Genomic DNA, 19,170 nt, shown 5'->3' on the forward strand with positions numbered 1-19,170 from the left:
ATGAAATTATCTGAATATACCACATAAGGGCTTGGAAGAATTTACAAGACAAAGGCCTTATATTTATAAGGCTTTAATGTTGGCAGCTTAGTGAATAAGTAATTAGTATGTTGTATTGTAAGGGATGCCATAAAGGTAAATGCAGGAGCAGCTAACCTTTTACAAGAAGGGAAAAGGCGGAAGGTACATTGTTCACATTTTAGAGACTAAAGGTCACTCCCTAGAATCCCCTTGGAATTTTTTTCAAGGCACCAAATCAGACAATGCTATAAAACAATATTTTGAACTTAAATAATTTGCTCTGTTCTCTCCAAGATAACCATGTATGTTGTATTTTGTTTTTCTTGATAAAATTCTAGGCTGATATAGTACCAAGAGATTCTATCATAAATTTAGAGTGAGCCTGACAAAATGGCACATGCCCGTAATTGCAGCTGCTCAGGAGACTAAGACAGGATGATGACAAGTTCAAAGCTAGCCTGTGCAACATAGCATGGCCCTGTCTCAAAACAAACAAATCTATCAATAACAACAACAACAAAATTAGATTGAGAAATTAAAAAGGAGATGAGAAAATACAGTATAAAAATCTTTTCATATAATTTTATTTTGTTGGGAAAAATATCTGGATGTTGTGTGTATGTTTATGTATTGACAAGTTAATTATAAATATAATACATATAAAGGAACTAGACTAAATGTAATATTTTCTTTCTAGATCCTATACAGTGGTCCACAGACCAAGTCCTACATTGGGTGGTTTGGGTAATGAAGGAGTTCAGCATGACTGACATTGACCTCACCACCCTCAACATTTCGGGGAGAGATTTATGTAGCCTCAACCAAGAAGACTTTTTTCAGCGAGTCCCTCGGGGAGAAATTCTCTGGAGTCATCTCGAGCTTCTTCGAAAATGTATAAAATTAAGAGTTATTATCTGTTTACATTGTACTTTCTTTACAAATTTGTTTTTATCTTAATTGTTAATAACAATAGTAAGTTAATTAAGCAGTAATACTTTTGTTAACTGCATATGGGAGTGCTGACAGCTCTTTGCGTTATCTTCTTTAATCCCTGTAATTCTGCCACAAAGCATTACTTTACTTGTTTTTTATGTAAGAAAATTAGGCTTTAAAATGCTTCACAAGGTGACAGGGAGAGGCACAGCTAATATTTTAACCCAGGCTTACATTAGAATTTGAGTTCTTAACTCAGATGCTGTTTTATCAGTCAATTCTTCCATTTTCTGCACATCTTCTAGAAGTTTAAGATTATTTATTCACAGGTGGCTTCTACCTCATTCTCTAATTATTAGTGGGATTAAACATTTTAATTTACTATAGTTGAACAGGGTCTTTAAAGAGAAAGAAGTGTACATCCCACCATCATAAATTGGAAGTCACTAGTTTGTAAATGATTCCACTTTCGTTCCACAAACATTATGATCAAGTTACTTTGTAGGAAAACTAGAAACTGCTTAGATGAAAAAAAAAAAAAAAAAGCTCAAATAAATGTAAATTGTTTTGTTTGAATTTTAATCTTTTATATTTCAGTGACATATTACATTTATTAAGACACCTTAACAACAAGCCAGTCCTTAATACTATTTATATATCTGAGATGCTAGCCAGACCTTTATTATTTTTCAGTTCGTAAGTAGGACAAATTCTGACTTTATAAGTTATGGGTGAAAATGTAATGGTGAATATTTTGTGTGCCATATGCCAAATAAGGGAAGAGCTCTGCTACACAGATTTTTCACAGTCATGTACTGCTTAGCTTTTGCATCTGAGGCGCTTTCTCTGCTGTTGAATGAGAAATGAACTTTGGAGGGAGGCTTTTCTTCATTGTTTATCCACAGTTTTACTCTTGTATGGATTTTTTAAATATTTTTTTTTTAAGTACCAGTTAGGCACGTTAATAATCCCAGTGGCTTTCGAGGCTGAGGCGGGAGGATCAAAGTCAGTCTCAGCAACTAAGCGAGACCCTGTCTCTAAATAAAATATAAAAAGGGACTGAGGGTGTGGCTCAGTGGTAAACTGGGTTCAGTCCCTCTTACCAATAAATAAATAAGGTATCACACTAAAATACTGACAACATTTATTGCATTTATAGGGTTTATTTCCAATTTCAGTTATTATAGATAAATAAGTTAAATGTCTTAGTTGAAGCTTTGTCATTGCTTTCTTATATTTTCCTCTGAAGAGCTTTTCAGATGAATAAGGAAAATTCTGAATTGTTTCAGGGTCTTACATTGAAATATGTTCATTTGCAATATTTTTCTTGTAAGAATTCTTAAGGACACAACAACCATAGTGCCTAGACTACAGTTAAGTTTTCCCCAAACTCAAGGTTTCCCTGCTATCTGCCAGATCAACTCTTTGTTGTAGTTCATTCTTTCTGGTTTTCCTATTGTTCTCAACTATAAAGCTCATTCATAGACTTTTCCTAGTTTGGGTAGCAAAAGAGTCTTAGATATTTTTCCATTTCCATGGAAATTGGTCTAAAAGAGAATGGTTCTTCCTCAGAAAAGTTCTGCTCTGGAATTGTCTTGTTTTCAAAAACAGCAAATCCCTACAGCATAGATAAGTGTCTCCAAGAATTTTATCTTTCTTGCTCTGCTTTGACAGGGAAATCCCATGTGGTTTGGGAATCTAACAGCTTAGAATTTATGGAATGAACTGGATGATGTGTGAGGCTACTTCTGGCTGACTCTTTGTAATTCACAAGTCTTCTCAGAACCAGGATTCTTTAACCAATCTGGTCCTTCCTGAATAGAGAAGTCTGCAGAATATCTCTGAGACAAAACTGTATTTGACCCAGCCTATTATCTGTTCCTCCTCAGTGATCTCAAGGAGAAGCTGTGCTGGAGAGGTAGAGCTTTTGCTGATACGCGTTGATTACCCACCTGAGCTGCCACATTCCTGCAATTCCTTTTTTTTTTTTTTTGGTACAGGGGATTGAATTCAAGGGCACTCAACCACTGAGCCACATCCTTAGCTCTATTTTGTATTTTATTTAGAGACAGAGTCTCATGGAGTTGCTTGTTGCCTCGCTGTTGCTAAGGCTGGCTTTGAACTCAGGATCCCCCTGTCTCAGCCTCTGGAGCCTGTAGGATTATAGGCATGTGCCACTGTTCTGGCAAGTTCCTTTTGTGTTGAAACTTTATCCAGGTTCTGCTATACTTGCAGGGGGTTAATTAGGAAATGTCCCAATACTGCCAGTTCTAATGTGCTTCTATCTTTGTCACCCAAGGCAATGGTCTAATTTTGCTGAGGGTGTTCTTTAAGAAAAAGAATTCTTTATACCTTTAGTATATAAAGTTTTTTGATAAAATGGATTTATATTCCCCAGAGCTTTGCCTCTAAGGAATATGCTTCCTTCGTGCACAGTCAAGATTTTGAAGCTTCAGGGGAAATATTATACTCAGAATGTCTATATGCTCATGGACTAAGCTTTCTAAAACCCCTCTCTTTCTGTGTTCTGTCTTCTGTTTTCTGTCTTCCCAGGACCAAACTCATGGATGAGAATTAAGGCATTAGGGGCTGATTTTACAGTTTGGTCACACCTAGGCTGTGTTACTTTCTCCTTGACTTCTTTTGAGGATAGTGAACCTCTATTCATTTTAGTCACAAATGAAACAATTTGAATTTCAATAATACTTTTTCCTCTTTCATATACTTACATAAAATTCTAGGGAGAATCAACCATAAACATAAACATATAGAGCACAATTTTTTCATGTCACTGGTTGTTCACAAAGTCAAGTCACACATTCATGCACTTAGGGTAATGATGTCCATCTCATTCTACCATCTTTCCTATCCCCATTCCCCCTCCCTTCCCCTCCCTCCCTCCTCCTTTTTGCCCTATGTAAAGTTCCTCCATTTCTCTCATGCTCCACACCCCATTCCCCATTATGGATCATCATCCACATATCAGAGAAAACTTCCAGCCTTTGGTTTTTTTGGGGATTGGCTTACTTCACCTTAGCATAGTATTCTCTAAACTCCATATATATATTACCTGCAAATGCCATGATTTTATTCTCTTTTAATGCTGAGTAATATTCCATTGTGTATATATAATACATTTTCTCTATCCATTCATCTACTGAAGAGCATCTAGATTTGGTCCTCAGTTCAGCTATTGTGAGTTGTGCTGCTATAAACATTGATGTGGCTATGTCACTGTAGTATGCTATTTTTGAGTCCGTTGGGTATAGACTAAGGAGTGGGATAGCTGGGTCAAATGGTGGTTCCATTTTAAGTTTTCCAAGGGCTCTCCATACTGCTTTCCGGATTGGTTGCACCAATTTTCAGTCCCACCAGCAATGTACCAGTGTGCCTTTTCCTCACATCCTCGCCAAAACTTATTGTTGCTTATAATTTTGATAACTGCCATTCTGACTGGAGTGAGTTGAAATCTTAGTTTTGATTTGCATTTCTCTAATTACTAGAGCTGTTGAACATTTTTTCATACATTTGTTGATTGATTTTATATCACCTTCCAAGAAGTGTCTGTTCAGTTCCTTGGCCCATTTACTGATTGGGTTGTTTTTTGGTGTTGAGTTTTTTGAGTTCTTAATATGTATTAGAGATTCGTGCTCTATCTGATATGCATGTGGTAAAAATTTGCTCTCCTCATGTAGGTTCTCTGTTTACCTGTTTCTTTTGCTGACAAGAAGCTTTTCAGTTTGGGATTCAGACTTCTTATTAGGTCCTCAGCCTTTCTTGGCATGGCACCCTTAGTAGAGTCTGGTTGGTATCCTAGGTCCCAGGACTCACTGAGATCCTAGAATGATTACTTCTGAGTTCAGTTTGTCTATCAAAATCTACTGTCATGTATAACCAGAAAGAACCAAGAAATGTTTTAAAAGCAGCATAGTTAACAGTGGACTCCAAATGGACCTGGTAGTAGAGACTGAGATTCACAACTATTGTTTGAGAGATAAAGAATAGCATTTAAGCACGGAATATAACAGATGAGTAATGTATGGTTCTGTAAAGGGCTATGTTAGGGCCTTGTGTAACATAACTCTTATTTTGAAAGCTTTATTTGTAAACGTTAAATTATTTAATTTCATTGTGATGTATAGGACTGCTATAATTTTATTCAAAGGTAGATATTTTAATAGATCATTCTGAGCAAGTTTTGGTGGAAATGTATATCTAAATAATTTCGGTTTGATGTATATTCTCTCTTGGTGTTCTTACTGTTTTTTACATAACTTCATGTAGATAAATTGATTTAGATACAAATATTTGTACTTAGAAAGCCATAATTTTTAGAATAACTTTTCTGAACACTATAAGAAAGTTGAGTCTCCCTGTGATCCTTCCCTTAAAAGATACCTTTACCTTTTAAAATGACCATCAGGAATTTTTCAAGTATTTATAAGTTTCATGTCTTTAGTATTTGGATTTTTTTGTTTAGTTGGTTTTGGTTTTAATTATGGAACTCCCTTTAAAAAGATTTTGTTTATTAAGTTGAATTTTACTGGATTGGAATTTTTATTTCTAGTTTTGAATGAAAACAATTTTTTTTGTGTGTTCTTCAGATGTGTTGGCAAGCCAAGAACAGCAGATGAATGAGATAGTTACAATTGATCAACGTGAGTATTCATGCCCATAATATTTGTCCACTGAATCATTAAGAAATCTTTTGCTGGGCACGGTGCTACCCACCTATGATTCCATTGACTAGGGTGGCTGAGGCACAAGGATCGATCGCAAGTTGAAGACCAGCCTCAGCAATTTAGGGAGGGCCCTAAGCAACTCAATGAGATCCTATCTCAAAATAAAAACAAATAAATAAAATGGACTGGTAAAGCACCTGTGGGTTCCATCCCCAGTACCAAATAGAAGAAAAAAAATACTTTTTTTTTTTAAATTACTGCAAGGTAGTAAACATTTTTTATGAAAGATTTTTAGATATACAGAAAAATAAGGTATAACACCTATGTACCCCATAAGAAATAAAATATGTCAAATTTACCTGTTGTAGATTCCATTTTCTTCCAACGAAAGAACTATCATCAACTTGAGGTTTACTATTTACATAATTTGATTTCTACTAACTATGTTACCATAAACTTTATAGCATTGTTTTGCACATGTTTTAAGGTTTTAGGTGAAGTAGTATTATATTGTGCATATCCTTCTGTAACCTAGCTTTTTGTTTAACATTTATGAGACTAATCTTTATGAATAGTTACAGCTTGTCTTCATTCGTTTTCATTGCTGAATAGTATTTTTTAAAATGTACGAACGTCATTGAATTGAGTATTTGTAAGATAGTGTCACAGGGTTTCTACCCTTTCAACCTTAGTAGGTAGTGCCACAGTTTTTCTCAAAGTGGTTATATGACTTTGTCTTGTTACTAGAAGTATAGTGTGTGTTATTTGTCCAAATTTTCTCCAAAATGTTATGCAATTTTTATTAATAGATATTTAGAAACAAATGTTTTTATAATTCTTTGCCTAATATCTATATTGTTATTTCAAAAATAAGGAGGATGGGGCTGGGGATGTGGCTCAAGCGGTAGCGCGCTCGCCCTGGCATGCGTGCGGCCCGGGTTCGATCCTCAGCACCACATACAAACAAAGATGTTGTGTCCGCCGAGAACTAAAAACTAAATATTAAAAAAAAAAAAAAATTCTCTCTCAAAAATAAGGAGGCTAACTCTTCATTGTTAAGATTTACAAATATTAATGCAAATATACATCATTCTCTGAAATTTTATAAGTTTGATCCAAAACTGTTGTGAATTAAGTCTTATAAGGAAGCCTTGTGTTGATATAATTAGAAGAACGTTAATTAAATTGATTGCATTTAAGGTCATTCAAGAATTGTTTTTACTACTTATATTGGAGAAAAAATTTCTCCCTTTTCTTTTCTTGCAGCTGTGCAGATTATTCCAGCATCAGTGCAGTCTGCTACTCCAACTACTATTAAAGTTATAAATAGTAGTGCAAAAGCAGCTAAAGTACAAAGAGCCCCAAGGATTTCAGGGGAAGATAGAAGCTCACCTGGAAACAGAACAGGTATTTTTGCATTAACAGGTACTTATGAAATTAGTTATATTTTACTGTATGAAAATGTTAATATGGACTATTCTTTGGGCAGTATTTCACATTATTTTGTGAAAACAAAAATTTTGTTTTGTTGCCCCCTGAGATCTGAACCAGGGCATCTGTGTGTTGCCTGTGTCTTGTGTTAGTTTGTAACACTATGGACAATAACTTGTCCGTCTTGTTAATTTAGGAAACAATGGTCAAATCCAACTATGGCAGTTTTTGTTAGAACTTCTTACTGATAAGGATGCTCGAGACTGTATTTCTTGGGTTGGTGATGAAGGCGAGTTTAAGTTAAATCAACCGGAACTTGTTGCACAAAAATGGGGACAACGCAAAAACAAGCCTACAATGAACTATGAGAAGCTCAGTCGTGCATTAAGGTTAGCATTTATTGCTTCTTTTTTCCAATATCAAGTCTTTCTAAAAGGTAATTTCATATTCTAGTTGTAAACATTTTATGTAATGATACTAATTATTTGGCTTGTTTATAGATGTTATGTATTTTTAAAAAGCTAAAATTTGTATGTTAAAAATGACTCTTTAAAAAGATCTTATTAATAACTTTGAGGTACATAAAGTATTTTGAAAATCGTTTTTCTCTGATTTAAAAGCATATAGTATGCTGTTCAAAACCAGTGTGTTTAATATTTGAGATTTTATCATTTGCATATCAGATAGATGCTGTCATTTGCATAGCTAAAATGAGCGAATATAAGTTTTTTAACAAATATACAATTACTGTCTCTTTTAGAATTAGATGCAAAATATTGTTTCCTTTTTTTAAAAATTTTTCTTTTCTACAGTCTGCTTAAATGTAAATATCCAACGTTTACATTGATAAAATTGGAAGAGTATAAAATGGTTTGGTATAGTGTTATGAATTCTCTCTCTCCCTCTCTCTGTTTTTTTTTTTTTTTTTTTCTTGAATCAGTCTCCTTATGTTGCCCAGGCTGGGCTCTATATTGTGATCCTTCTGGCCTAGCCTCCCAAGTATCTGAGATGACAGGTGTGTGCTACCATGCCCAACTTACTAGTACAAAATTTCTATCAGAAATTATACAATAGATTAGAATAGGAAACCCAAATATAACCAAGAACATATTACATTTGATTTAAAGAAATATGACAATGGGAAGAAAACATATGAAGAAAATTTACTTTTCAGTCAGCAGTGGTGGGGTAATTGGCAACTCATTGGGGACTAAGGGAGCCGGATGACACCTGACTGCTCCCTTGTATCATACCAAACATCAGTTCCATGTAGCTTGATGATGCAAAATAGGAAAACATCTAGAGACACTTTCATGATTGCAGGTAACAGGTAGAAATATTTAAACAATTGAAAGCACCGACCTGACCTTAAGAGAAAAGATCAGTAAACTTGGCTATATTTAAATTAAGAATTTCTGGTCATCAAAAGCCATCATCATTAAGGGTTGGGACTGTAGCTCATTTGGTAGAATGCTCGCCTAGCATGTGTGAAGCACTGGGTTCGATCCTTAGCACCACATAAAAATAAAATAAAGGTATCCTGTCCATCTACTATAAAAATATTTTTTAAAGCCATCATTAAGAGTATAAAAAGCAAGCCACTCGTATGTGTCATAAGAATTATATCTGAAATATCCGAAGAATCTTAAAATCAATAAGGAAAATTTTTTGTAAATGGGCAAAAGATTTGAGTAGATAATTCAGTTGAGAGATTATTCAAGTGGCCAATAAATACATGCAAAGATGCACCACTTTGTTAGTAATTATGGAAATGCGGTTTGAAATCACAATAAAATTGTATAGCACATTCTAGGGCCAGGATAGTCACAGTTAAGATCACCAGTACCAAGTGTTGATGAGGATATGGAGCAGTGGGCATGCTGCCACACTTTGGTAGGAATGTATAACCTATAACCCAACAGTTGCTTTTTTTTTTTTTTTTTTAAGGTGTAGATGGACACAACACCTTTATTTTTATGTGGTGCTGAGGATCGGATCCAGTGCCTCACACATGCTAGGCAAGCGCTCTACCACTGAGCCACCACTGTCTATCAAGTAGATACCTGAAAAAAGTGTTCATGAATGCCCTCACACATGCTTACAGCTGTTTGCTAGAATATTCCCAAATCAGAAATAAACCAAATATCTTATCAGCAGTAGACGGGATAAATCAGTTGTAGTATATTCATACAATTAAGTACTGTGCATTTATGAAAGTGAACTACTGCTAGAGTAATATTAAGAAACTCACAAACATAATGTTCAGAAAAGAAATCCATACTTTATGAACTCATTTATTTAGTACAGGTTTTAAAAAAACAGTTAAACTATCACAGTTAGGGATATATATTGAGGTGATAAAAAAAATAAGCAGTGAAATTACTCTCAGGAAGCAGGCTTGTGTTTACCTTTTAAAGTAGGAGGGATGGTTATTGGGAAGGTACATGGGGGATTCTAGGTGCTGTTATTGTTTGTTTAGAACTGGGTTGATAGAATGTTCACTTTGTAATAAATCACTGAGCAATTAACTTTGTGTCTTTTGTGTCATGTAATTCACAATTAAAAAGGTTTAAAAAGATTTCAAGTTTAAAAAGAAAGAAAATCACATCCATGAAAATACAAGTATTGTGAACCTTTCCACTTTTTCATTTTAGGGAAAGAACAAATGCAATGAATGCTACTATATGTAGTTCTATGATGCATCAACTAGATTGAAGAAAGGAAATATTAAGTAAAATGAAAATCTGTGCATGTGCATGTTTTCTTTAACCTCTAGGAAATATGGTATCAATTCCATTTTCCACTTAGGTGAAACCACTTTCCTTCTCGATTTTCCTTTTATTCCTGTGTCTGTTATTGCAACCTAGTATATTAATGTAGGAATTATCTTAAATTGAAATGCTTACAGCATTTAAAAGTGCATGACAAGAAATTGGTGGTTTTGTAGGCTGAGATCCAAATTCTGTATTAATGCTATGACAAAAAAGAAAACACAGGACTTTGCCCAATGTGTTAATCACACATTGAAAATCAAGCTAACTGTTACACTCTTGCTATTCCGGAATTGGGGAAAGATGGCATAATTTGCTATATATAGATCAGTCTTTTCATTAATAGATTATTAATTAAGCCTAAGTGACTTTTAGAATAAAATCCTGCTAACTGTATTAGCTTATATCACAGGTACATTGCAAATAGTTGTTCCTTTTGTTGATAGTTCTTTGTCAATGAGCAGTGCAATTTTAAGATAAGGGCTTCACAATCTGCCAGCCCATAAAAGAGCTTGACTTCTCTTTTTTTCCCTCTGTTGTTCAGATTATCAGTGCACAGTGGTAAGACTTGTTTTCCAAAGTAAAGACAAATCCACTCCTTTTTCCATCTCCATTGGAAGCAACAGTGAGCTAGACTTCTAGAATGATTTCTTCAAATCTGTTTATATAAGGGGTTAGAAACATTGTTTCTTCATAATATCCACTTCCTGTTTTTCTGTATTCTCTGTTCTTCAAATCCTTTTACTTATTCATTTGAAACTCCTGTTGGTTTTGAATGATTTCTCTGAAATTGAGAAAGCCTTTGTATAGTAAAATGATAAATTTAAAGGTAAATCTACATCATAATAGAATTTACACAATTCACAGAAGAGAAGTGGACATCCAACAATCCGTAGAATATGTAAATCAGTTTTTTAATTGTCTAGATTCTTACTTATTAACATAGCATATATTTTTTAGAGGGCTAACTATGTACCAGTCATTGTGTGCTAAGCACTTCACAAAGATTATCTCATAATCCTCAATAATTCTGTTAGGGTAAGTACTGTTTTTAATCTCATTTTATATGTGAGGAATAAAAAGTTAGAGGTAATTTGATTTTCCTGTGGTCCCAAAGGCAGTAAGTTCAAATGCTGGGTTTTGAATCTTGATTTTTGACTCAAAAACCCTGTTAGCATCTTCTGCCATTCACAGGACTTTGTTTTTCTTGTTGTATTTAATAATTATGTTTGATTTAAATCAGTGTTTGATCAGTTGTTGAAAATTTGCTTTGAAAGTTTGGTGCTACTTCAGTGTTAACTACTATTGTGGTAAGTGTAAACTCTTCTAGGCTTTTGCTTATGAAATATTCTGTGAATCCTAAGAAGTCTTAATTCTTCATTTTTTCATAGTCCTAATGTGTTTCTCTCTTTTTAAAGGTATTATTATGATGGGGACATGATTTGTAAAGTTCAAGGAAAGAGATTTGTGTACAAGTTTGTCTGTGACTTGAAGACTCTTATTGGATACAGTGCAGCAGAATTGAACCGTTTGGTCACAGAATGTGAACAGAAGAAACTTGCAAAGATGCAGCTCCATGGAATTGCCCAACCAGTCACAGCAGTAGCACTGGCTGCTGCTTCTCTACAAACAGAAAAGGATAACTGAGACCCAGGACCTTCTGGGAGTCTAAGGTCTTTCTAAATATCTAGAGCAAGCATCGCTCTTACCTTTATTACTGAATTTGAATCTTCTTTTATTTCTAGATTGTACAATCTGATGCATGATTTTTTTATAAATATTTCATACTCTTGTGAATTTGGATCTTTTTACTTTGAGCATATATTTTAGAATATGTTAAAGGATCACCACAATGTTATACGCTTGAAAGCAGCTTCATTGTGGGATAGTTTGTTAACAGGAAAGCTAAACTGGTCAGTATTAATGTCTAGCCCTACCAAAAATAACCAGTAGCATCTGAAGATGAAACATAAATGAAGTACTCCAGGAAGCAGTCTGGCTTAACTATTTTTGAAAATATAACTGTTTCCTCTCTCTGCTGCTTTAGATGTTGCTTTACATAGAACCAGAAAATAGATTTCTCAGCTAAAGCATGTGTGCCTGTTTCATCTAATCAAGCAGAGCTAAAATATTCAAATCAAATAAAATTATAATAATATTAATAAATTACTAAGCTAAGAGTATCAGGTTATTAAGGTAATTTATATATTTGCAAGTAAAGGACAATAGGAAGTTGACTAGCAAAGAGCAATGCTAAAGAAGGAGATCCAGGTTTAAATCTGGCTTAACTCAAGCCATTGTTAAGGGTTTTCTGTATAGATTATTCATTATGTCAGACCAAGAATTTAAATTATTTTGAAGGAGGCATTTAATTCTAATAAACCAACTCTTATAAAAATTCTGAAATGATCTCTGTTTTTCCTGTCAGAGATTTAAAAAAACTGAGAAAATATACCTCAACCAGAAAATAAAAGTTTGATTTGATAATTAATTTTAATTAATCTACAGTGCTCATTTATTATGCAAAGCAGCTTATATATTCCTGTGTTTCTGATGAAATGAAGACTTTAAATCAGATAGCAGTACTTTACCTTTTAAAAAGTTAGTAAATTACTTGCAGATAGTTACAAAAGGAAAATTTAACCTCCATTATTTAGGCAGTCTTTAAAATGAAACTTCCCACTTTTAATTTTTGTGTGTTATGTACAAATATCCATATACATGTCCAGTTGACTTCGTTAGACATATGCACATGTATATGAAGGCATAAAGATATTCAAAAGGGAATTTATTAAATAATTTATTTAAAAATGTTTAAATAAATCTTTCCTTACTATGAGCTAACACTAAACAGAAATGGCTAGAAAAGTCTCCTTTCTTTTCTTTTTGTTGTTTGTTTTAAGGAATTATTCATGAATCATGATATGAGAGACTGGCAAATAGCTTTTTTGACAGGAGCAAGTTGATCCTCAGATACTTCATACACCTTCTTCCTTGTAAATTTCCTTTAAATTCATTCCCCAAAATAGGCTCAGAAGAGCTCACTTAATATCTATTGTTGACAAAGTAGGAGGAAAGGGCTGTGGTAATAACAGGCCAGGTGGTACTACCAATACTACATAGGGTTTGGAATGAGTCAGGAAGTAGGGATCCTAGAGACAGGAAGATAAATCTCTTGCTCTACTTTTTTGGTAACCTTAAATCACAATTTTAGCTGTTTTAAAGGACTGCAACCCATATTCATTTATTTTGTATGAAGTCCTTTAATATTCTGCAAAAATACCTAAAAAATAGTAAAATTTGTACCTTTCATTTTTACTGTTTTATAAACAGTAGACTGACAAGTTATTCTTGGAATTTGGACACTATTATTTGAAGAATATCTGAGTGGAATAACAAAATGAAATACAGAAGCCCTAATGTCAGATAACAAATAGGTATCTATAAAGAACGTTTTGTCTCGTCTTATAGCCTAGGGAGTTGACAAGTCATTTACTGTTTTAAAAAGTAATAAAGTATACTGTTCTGTTAAATTAGGAGCTTAAAAACTTTACTTTTAGATTTAAAACGTTTTTGAGACATTATGTTAAAAGTTTTTAGCCAAGAGGACGCGGACTTTGTTTATGTCTCATTTTTATATGTATGTTTTAAAGTCAGGAAATACATTTTTCTAGATCCCTAAAATCAGATTTATTTTTTGTCTCCTATAAGATTTGGAGGTTAGGGTTTAAAAACTACAGTCTATCTGCTGTCTTCTTTTGGCAGTTCTTACTGTTCATCGTAATGTGAACAGGTCTCATACATGATCTGATGCTGTTTCTTTTTTCTTCACCATTTTGTGCACCATAACATAAGTAATGTGACTGATTTCTCCAACTGATTCAAGAAGCTTTCATTACTTGTGTCAACTTGTATATAAAATATTCCATTGTCTTTATTAAGTTAACAATTAAGTAGTCTTTTTCTCTATTAAAAAACAACTTGTGAAAGAAAATAGAATTCATGCTATTCATTCTTTATTTTATGAAGTTTTCATATGTAGGATATATTCAAAGGAAGACATAAAATTGTTGGATCATTTTTCTGTACCTTATTAAAGTACAAGAATAATGTTCACTTATGTTTAAAAACTTATATTCCATAGAGTCAACTCTCATATGTATCTTACTAGCCTGAAGCCTGAAAGTCTAATGTGTTGGTGCTGGAAAAATCAAACAAATTAAGCATAATTGCTAAGTGTGGCATTTTTCACTTGAGTCAACTGATCCCATATCCATTTGCTATAGATCCATGTAAATTAGTTAGGAAAAAAATTTTAGTTGTTTTCTCCCCAGATTAATGGTGATACTCATTAATAAAATTCTTTTAAAGGGTTGTGCCTCTAAATATTTTTGGTGAGGTCTGCTATTTTTTGCATTCATTTTATGCTATTGCCTCATATAAAGAACAGGTATATCCTTGAAATAGCACAAAAATGTTTTAAAATTCATAACTGCAAAACAAACCTGTGACTAACAATGTCTTCAGATCTAAAGGGTATAAAAATATTAACACTTCAATATTTCACTTATTGCCAGGAAAAAAATATTCTCAATCTTTTGTAAAAGGAAGGAAGATTTTTGCATACATTTTTACTCTTTAAATAAAGACACTTATACTATCATAATAACAATTATGTATTTCTTTGTGGTTTTTTTGTAATTTTACATAAAACAGTTATTTTCTATTTTTACTCAGATAAATATTTGTGGATAAAATGTAAAAATAGTAAAATGAGAAAAATAAAACTATTATACAATATGTTCCTGTGTTGTTAAAATATTTTTTCATGAAAACAATAGTCTCAAATTCTTGGGATGTTTGGTTGGATGAAAGTCTGTCCCTCTGATGTGGTGTGTGTATGATTCCTAATATATTTCTTAAAAACTGATACCCAGCACCCAGCAAGCATATACTGATGTGAAAGGGGCCTATCAATTTATGAAGAACAGATTCCACTGAAATTAGTTAGTAGGTGTGTAGTCTTTAAGAAATAATGAGTGAAATCTCATCCAGAAAGCCAAACTTCTTTTGGAATAGTAACAAGTGAACTGTTTAAGACTAAATACTTTTCCAAAGGAAGGTTGATTATTAAGCTGTAAACCCTTAATTTAGGTTTTTTTTTTATTTTTATTTTTTTAATTTAAATCACTTGTTCATGTTGGCGGACTAGCAACAGGATATTTCAGGCAGGTCCAGAATATAGAGGAATGGGAAGGGTTCAGAGGAGAACATCACTTGTGCCTTTATTTATGATCAAACAGTGATCAAACTTTGACATGCTTAAACAAGAAGCTAAGTATTTGTGTGAAATAAATTGTCTGAAAATATGCAATCTAATTTATCTAGTTTGGAGTGATGAAAATCATCAACTAAGACAATATGGTAAATTTGTTGTCCAAGACTTAATTTTTTTGTGTGTATAGCTTTACAGTTACAATTTACAGGTCAAGAATATGTTTAGAATGCTTTTTACTAATAAATGGTTGCTTTAGGACACTGCTTTTAGAACTTTTTGTTGATAAGAACCACTTTTTTAAGAGTTCATAAATCAGTAGCTTTACTTTAGTCCTTATTTACCTCTTTTTTAAAAATAATTTTTTATTTATGTGACAGAAGAATGCATTACAATTCTTATTACTCATATAGAGCACAATTTTTTTATATCTCTGGTTCTATACAAAGTATATTCATACCAATTCATGTCTTCATACATATACTTTGGGTAATAATGACCATCACATTCCACCATCATTTCTAACCCCATGCCCCTTTCCTTCCCCTCCAATCCCTCTGCCCTATCTAGAGTTCACCTGTTCCTCCCATGCTCCCCCTTCCTATCCCACTATAAGTCAGCCTCCTTATATCAGAGAAGACGTTCGGCATTTGGTTTTTTGGGATTGGCTAACTTCACTTAGCATTATCTTCTACTCCATCCATGTACCTGCAAATGCCATGATTTTATTGTTTTTTATTGCTGAGTAATATTCCATTGTGTATATATACCACAGTTCACAGGCAGGCTTTGCTGCTTTAAATAGTTTGTCATCAAACAAGGAATGTCTTTTTTAACTGATTTTGGCATTGTCATTGTTTTTTGAAAATTTCTCTGTAATCTGAGGAATTTACTTTCTCATGTCTGCTAACAAGTTAGTTTTGGTATTTTCACTCTTTGATACAAATGACACCCAATTAACGCCTATGCTATTTTTATAGGTGACATCACAGTAATTATGTATGAATGGAATAAACACTTGGATAAGTTATTGATTATACATCTATAATAACTCTTTGTTTCACTTGCTTAATAAGTGTATTTATGCAAAAGTTTGGCTCTTAAAATCTCCATACAGCTTTCCTATCTATACTCTTGGTTTTACTTTATGGATGAAAGGTTACAATACCTATTAGTACATTGATAAACTTAACGTTGATGTTGGTTGAACCAGAATGTTAACTTCATTGGATGGTTGAAAGGAAGTTCTGCATAAGAACCCCATGACATTTCTTCAGCTCTGAGGTCACAAAAATAGAAAGGACATTTTATTTTAAATGAAATTGTTTAATCATTAAAATCTGTCTTGTTGGCATAAATGTATGAATTAATTAAAGAACATTTACTACACACCTTCAATCCTGAAAGATCAGAAACAAACTGTGGTTGCAGTTTTGACATTAACCAAATGCAAAAACTTGGGGTTCGTCATTAACCTCTGTGTTCTTCCATTTTTTGTTTTCTAAGCTCCATCCATTTGCCTACAGTACAGGGCTGTTGAGAGGATCAGGTAAAGCTTGTTTATGTGTAAGCGTCTTAACAATATATACCACTAAATAGGCACAAAGATCTGAAAAAGAAAAAAGTATCCTCCAAAGAATCCAATCTTGTGCATTGAAACTGGTCTCACTTCATTTAAAAATGAAAAATATCCTATGTTCATATATGAGTACATGACAAGTATAATTCCACATCATGTACAACCACAAGAATGGGAGGTTATACTGCAAGTATGTATTGAAAATACATTCTACTATCATATATATCTAAAAAGAACAAATGAAAAAAGCTGGATATAGTGGTGCACACGTCTAATCCCAGGTACTTGGGAGATAGAAGGATCACAAGTTTGAAGCCATACAGAATTATACAGAATAGTAGATTTTATTGTGGCAAGTTCATACATGCACATAACATAATTTGGTCAATTTCAAATTCTAGTACTTCCCTTCTCCTCACCTCCTCCCTCACCCTAATCTCCTTCCTCTACTCTACAGATCTCCCTTCTGTTTTCACGAGATCACCTTTTTTTCTTTTTCTTTTTTCTCTTTATGTTCCAAATATGAGAGAAAACATACCCCCTTGATTTTCTGAGTCTGATTTCTTTTGTTTAACATGAAGCTCTCCGGTTCCACCCATTTTCCTGAAAAAGACATAATTTCATTCTTCATTATGACCGAATAAAACTCCATTTTGTGTGTGTGTGTCAGATTTTCTTTATCCATTCACCCATTTGCAGACACCTAGCCTGGTTCCATGACTTGGCTATTGAGAATTGCACCATTATAAACATGGGTATGCTTGTATCTCTATGCTGTCCTTGATTGATCGATTAATCGATGGATGTATTCACACATACTAGGGATTGAACTCAGGGGCACTCAATCACTGAGCCACATCCCAGCCCTTTTTATCTTTTGAGACAGGGTCTTGCTAAATTGCTTAGGGCCTAGCTAAGTTGCTAAGACTTGTTTTGAACTCAGGATCCTCCTGCCTCAGCCTCCTGAGTCATTGGGATTACAGGCACGCACCACCACACCTGGCTAGTGCTTAATCCTTGTCATAAAATATTTATTTATTTTGGTCCTGGGGATTGAGTCTAGGCCCTTCTGAACACTAATTATGCACTCTATTCCTGAACTATACCTCCAGCCCTAATATAATTGATTTTGATATATTATAGCATAAGATCAAACTAAGAAGTTACTTCATGGGAATTATTTTATGTTCTAGCTTTTTCTTACATATCCCAAATGTCATTATGAGAACATATTGACTAATATCAATGCTTTGGTTAGAAAAAGTGAAGATCAGATCACCTGTGGTATTTCATTTTTCGAGTCAAGATTTTTGTTATATAGTTCTAGAAAGGGCAGGATTACCCTCCAGCTAAGACTCAAATTTTATACCAACCTTTCTTATTTCATAAGCTGAAAAACGCAGCTGCCAAAAATAGTTCTTATGACAAGTTCTTGTCAAAAATCTCAGGACAAAAACCTATCAGTGAAATATTTGGGAACAGTGAGCTTCAAAAGAATTAAGCAAACAGGAAGTCAGTAAACTTTCAAAGGTAAAATCATTCGCCTGAGTAGATTTGGGATTGAAATAGTCCATGAAATGTATTTGATAAACTTTCATGCCTTTGGGGTATGGTGGGGACCTCTCCCTGATATTTATTTAGAATCATAAGTTGTTTCTCGACCTACTTCTAGTGTAAAAAAAAAATTAGCACATCTAATTCCTGCTGAGAAACAAACAATGTCATGAATCTCTGAGAAGATAAATCAAAGACCATTTTTTACATTTACATTTCATCTGTGAAGATGCAAGTATTTCCTGTGGCTCTTTGGTTCTCAAGTCAGCATCGACATCTCTGCCTCCAGTTCTCAGAGAACTATGGTTGAATTTGTTATCACCCTGTGGGACCTACTGGGAATAAATTAGATCCATATGGAAAATGCATATACTCCTTTGGGAAAGTCAGTTTTTGCTTACTTACTAGTATCTAAGAAACTGGAAAGAGTTAATATTGATAAATAATGTTTCCTGAAACAAATCTTTCTGTGTTTCCTTCATTCCTCAAGAGTTGATAGCTAGATCAAATTAGTGCATCTTTGGGGACAATTCTCTTCCCTCTGATTGTCTTTGTCTTCATCTTTTCTTTCCTCCCATGTCTCTGCCTCCACAAAATATCTTCCTTTGAAGCAGGCCAGAGACCCCCACCCAGAAGACCGTCACCATAATTATTCTTGTTAACAGAATATCAGCAAAATATCAGATTTCTGCAAAAAAGCTCAGTGTGTTTAGAAATTTCTATTTCCTATTGCTCTGTCATGCAAGAGCCAAGTTTAACCCTTGACTTTCTGATTGATTCCTGCTTTTGTGGTAAAATGTGTAAAACCTCTGATTATTCAAGAGAGAGAGAAAGAAAGAGAGCAAAATTTTCTGAAAACTCAAAGAAAAAAATTACTTTTATGTAGATTCTGCCAAAATGTAAACCTCCAAGCCCCTCACAAAA

At 33.7% G+C, this 19,170-nt stretch overlaps 1 protein-coding gene across 4 annotated transcripts in view; it reads left to right on the plus strand.

Annotated features, from left to right (window-relative positions):
• Positions 1–14,510, plus strand: part of Gabpa (GA binding protein transcription factor subunit alpha) — a 43,013-nt gene extending 28,503 nt beyond the window's left edge. For all 4 annotated transcript variants that reach the window (XM_015478663.2, XM_048803532.1, XM_048803531.1 and 1 more), the window contains 5 exons: positions 719–913; positions 5,559–5,612; positions 6,903–7,043; positions 7,264–7,456; positions 11,257–14,510. In XM_015478663.2, coding sequence (XP_015334149.1) covers positions 719–913; positions 5,559–5,612; positions 6,903–7,043; positions 7,264–7,456; positions 11,257–11,485 — 812 coding nt within the window. In that variant the 3' untranslated portion in view covers positions 11,486–14,510. The remainder of the gene's footprint in view (positions 1–718; positions 914–5,558; positions 5,613–6,902; positions 7,044–7,263; positions 7,457–11,256) is intronic.
• Positions 14,511–19,170: the final 4,660 nt, after the last annotated feature.

Source organism: Marmota marmota, unplaced genomic scaffold (assembly GCF_001458135.2).
Source record: "Marmota marmota marmota unplaced genomic scaffold, marMar, whole genome shotgun sequence".
NCBI lineage: Eukaryota > Metazoa > Chordata > Mammalia > Rodentia > Sciuridae > Marmota > Marmota marmota.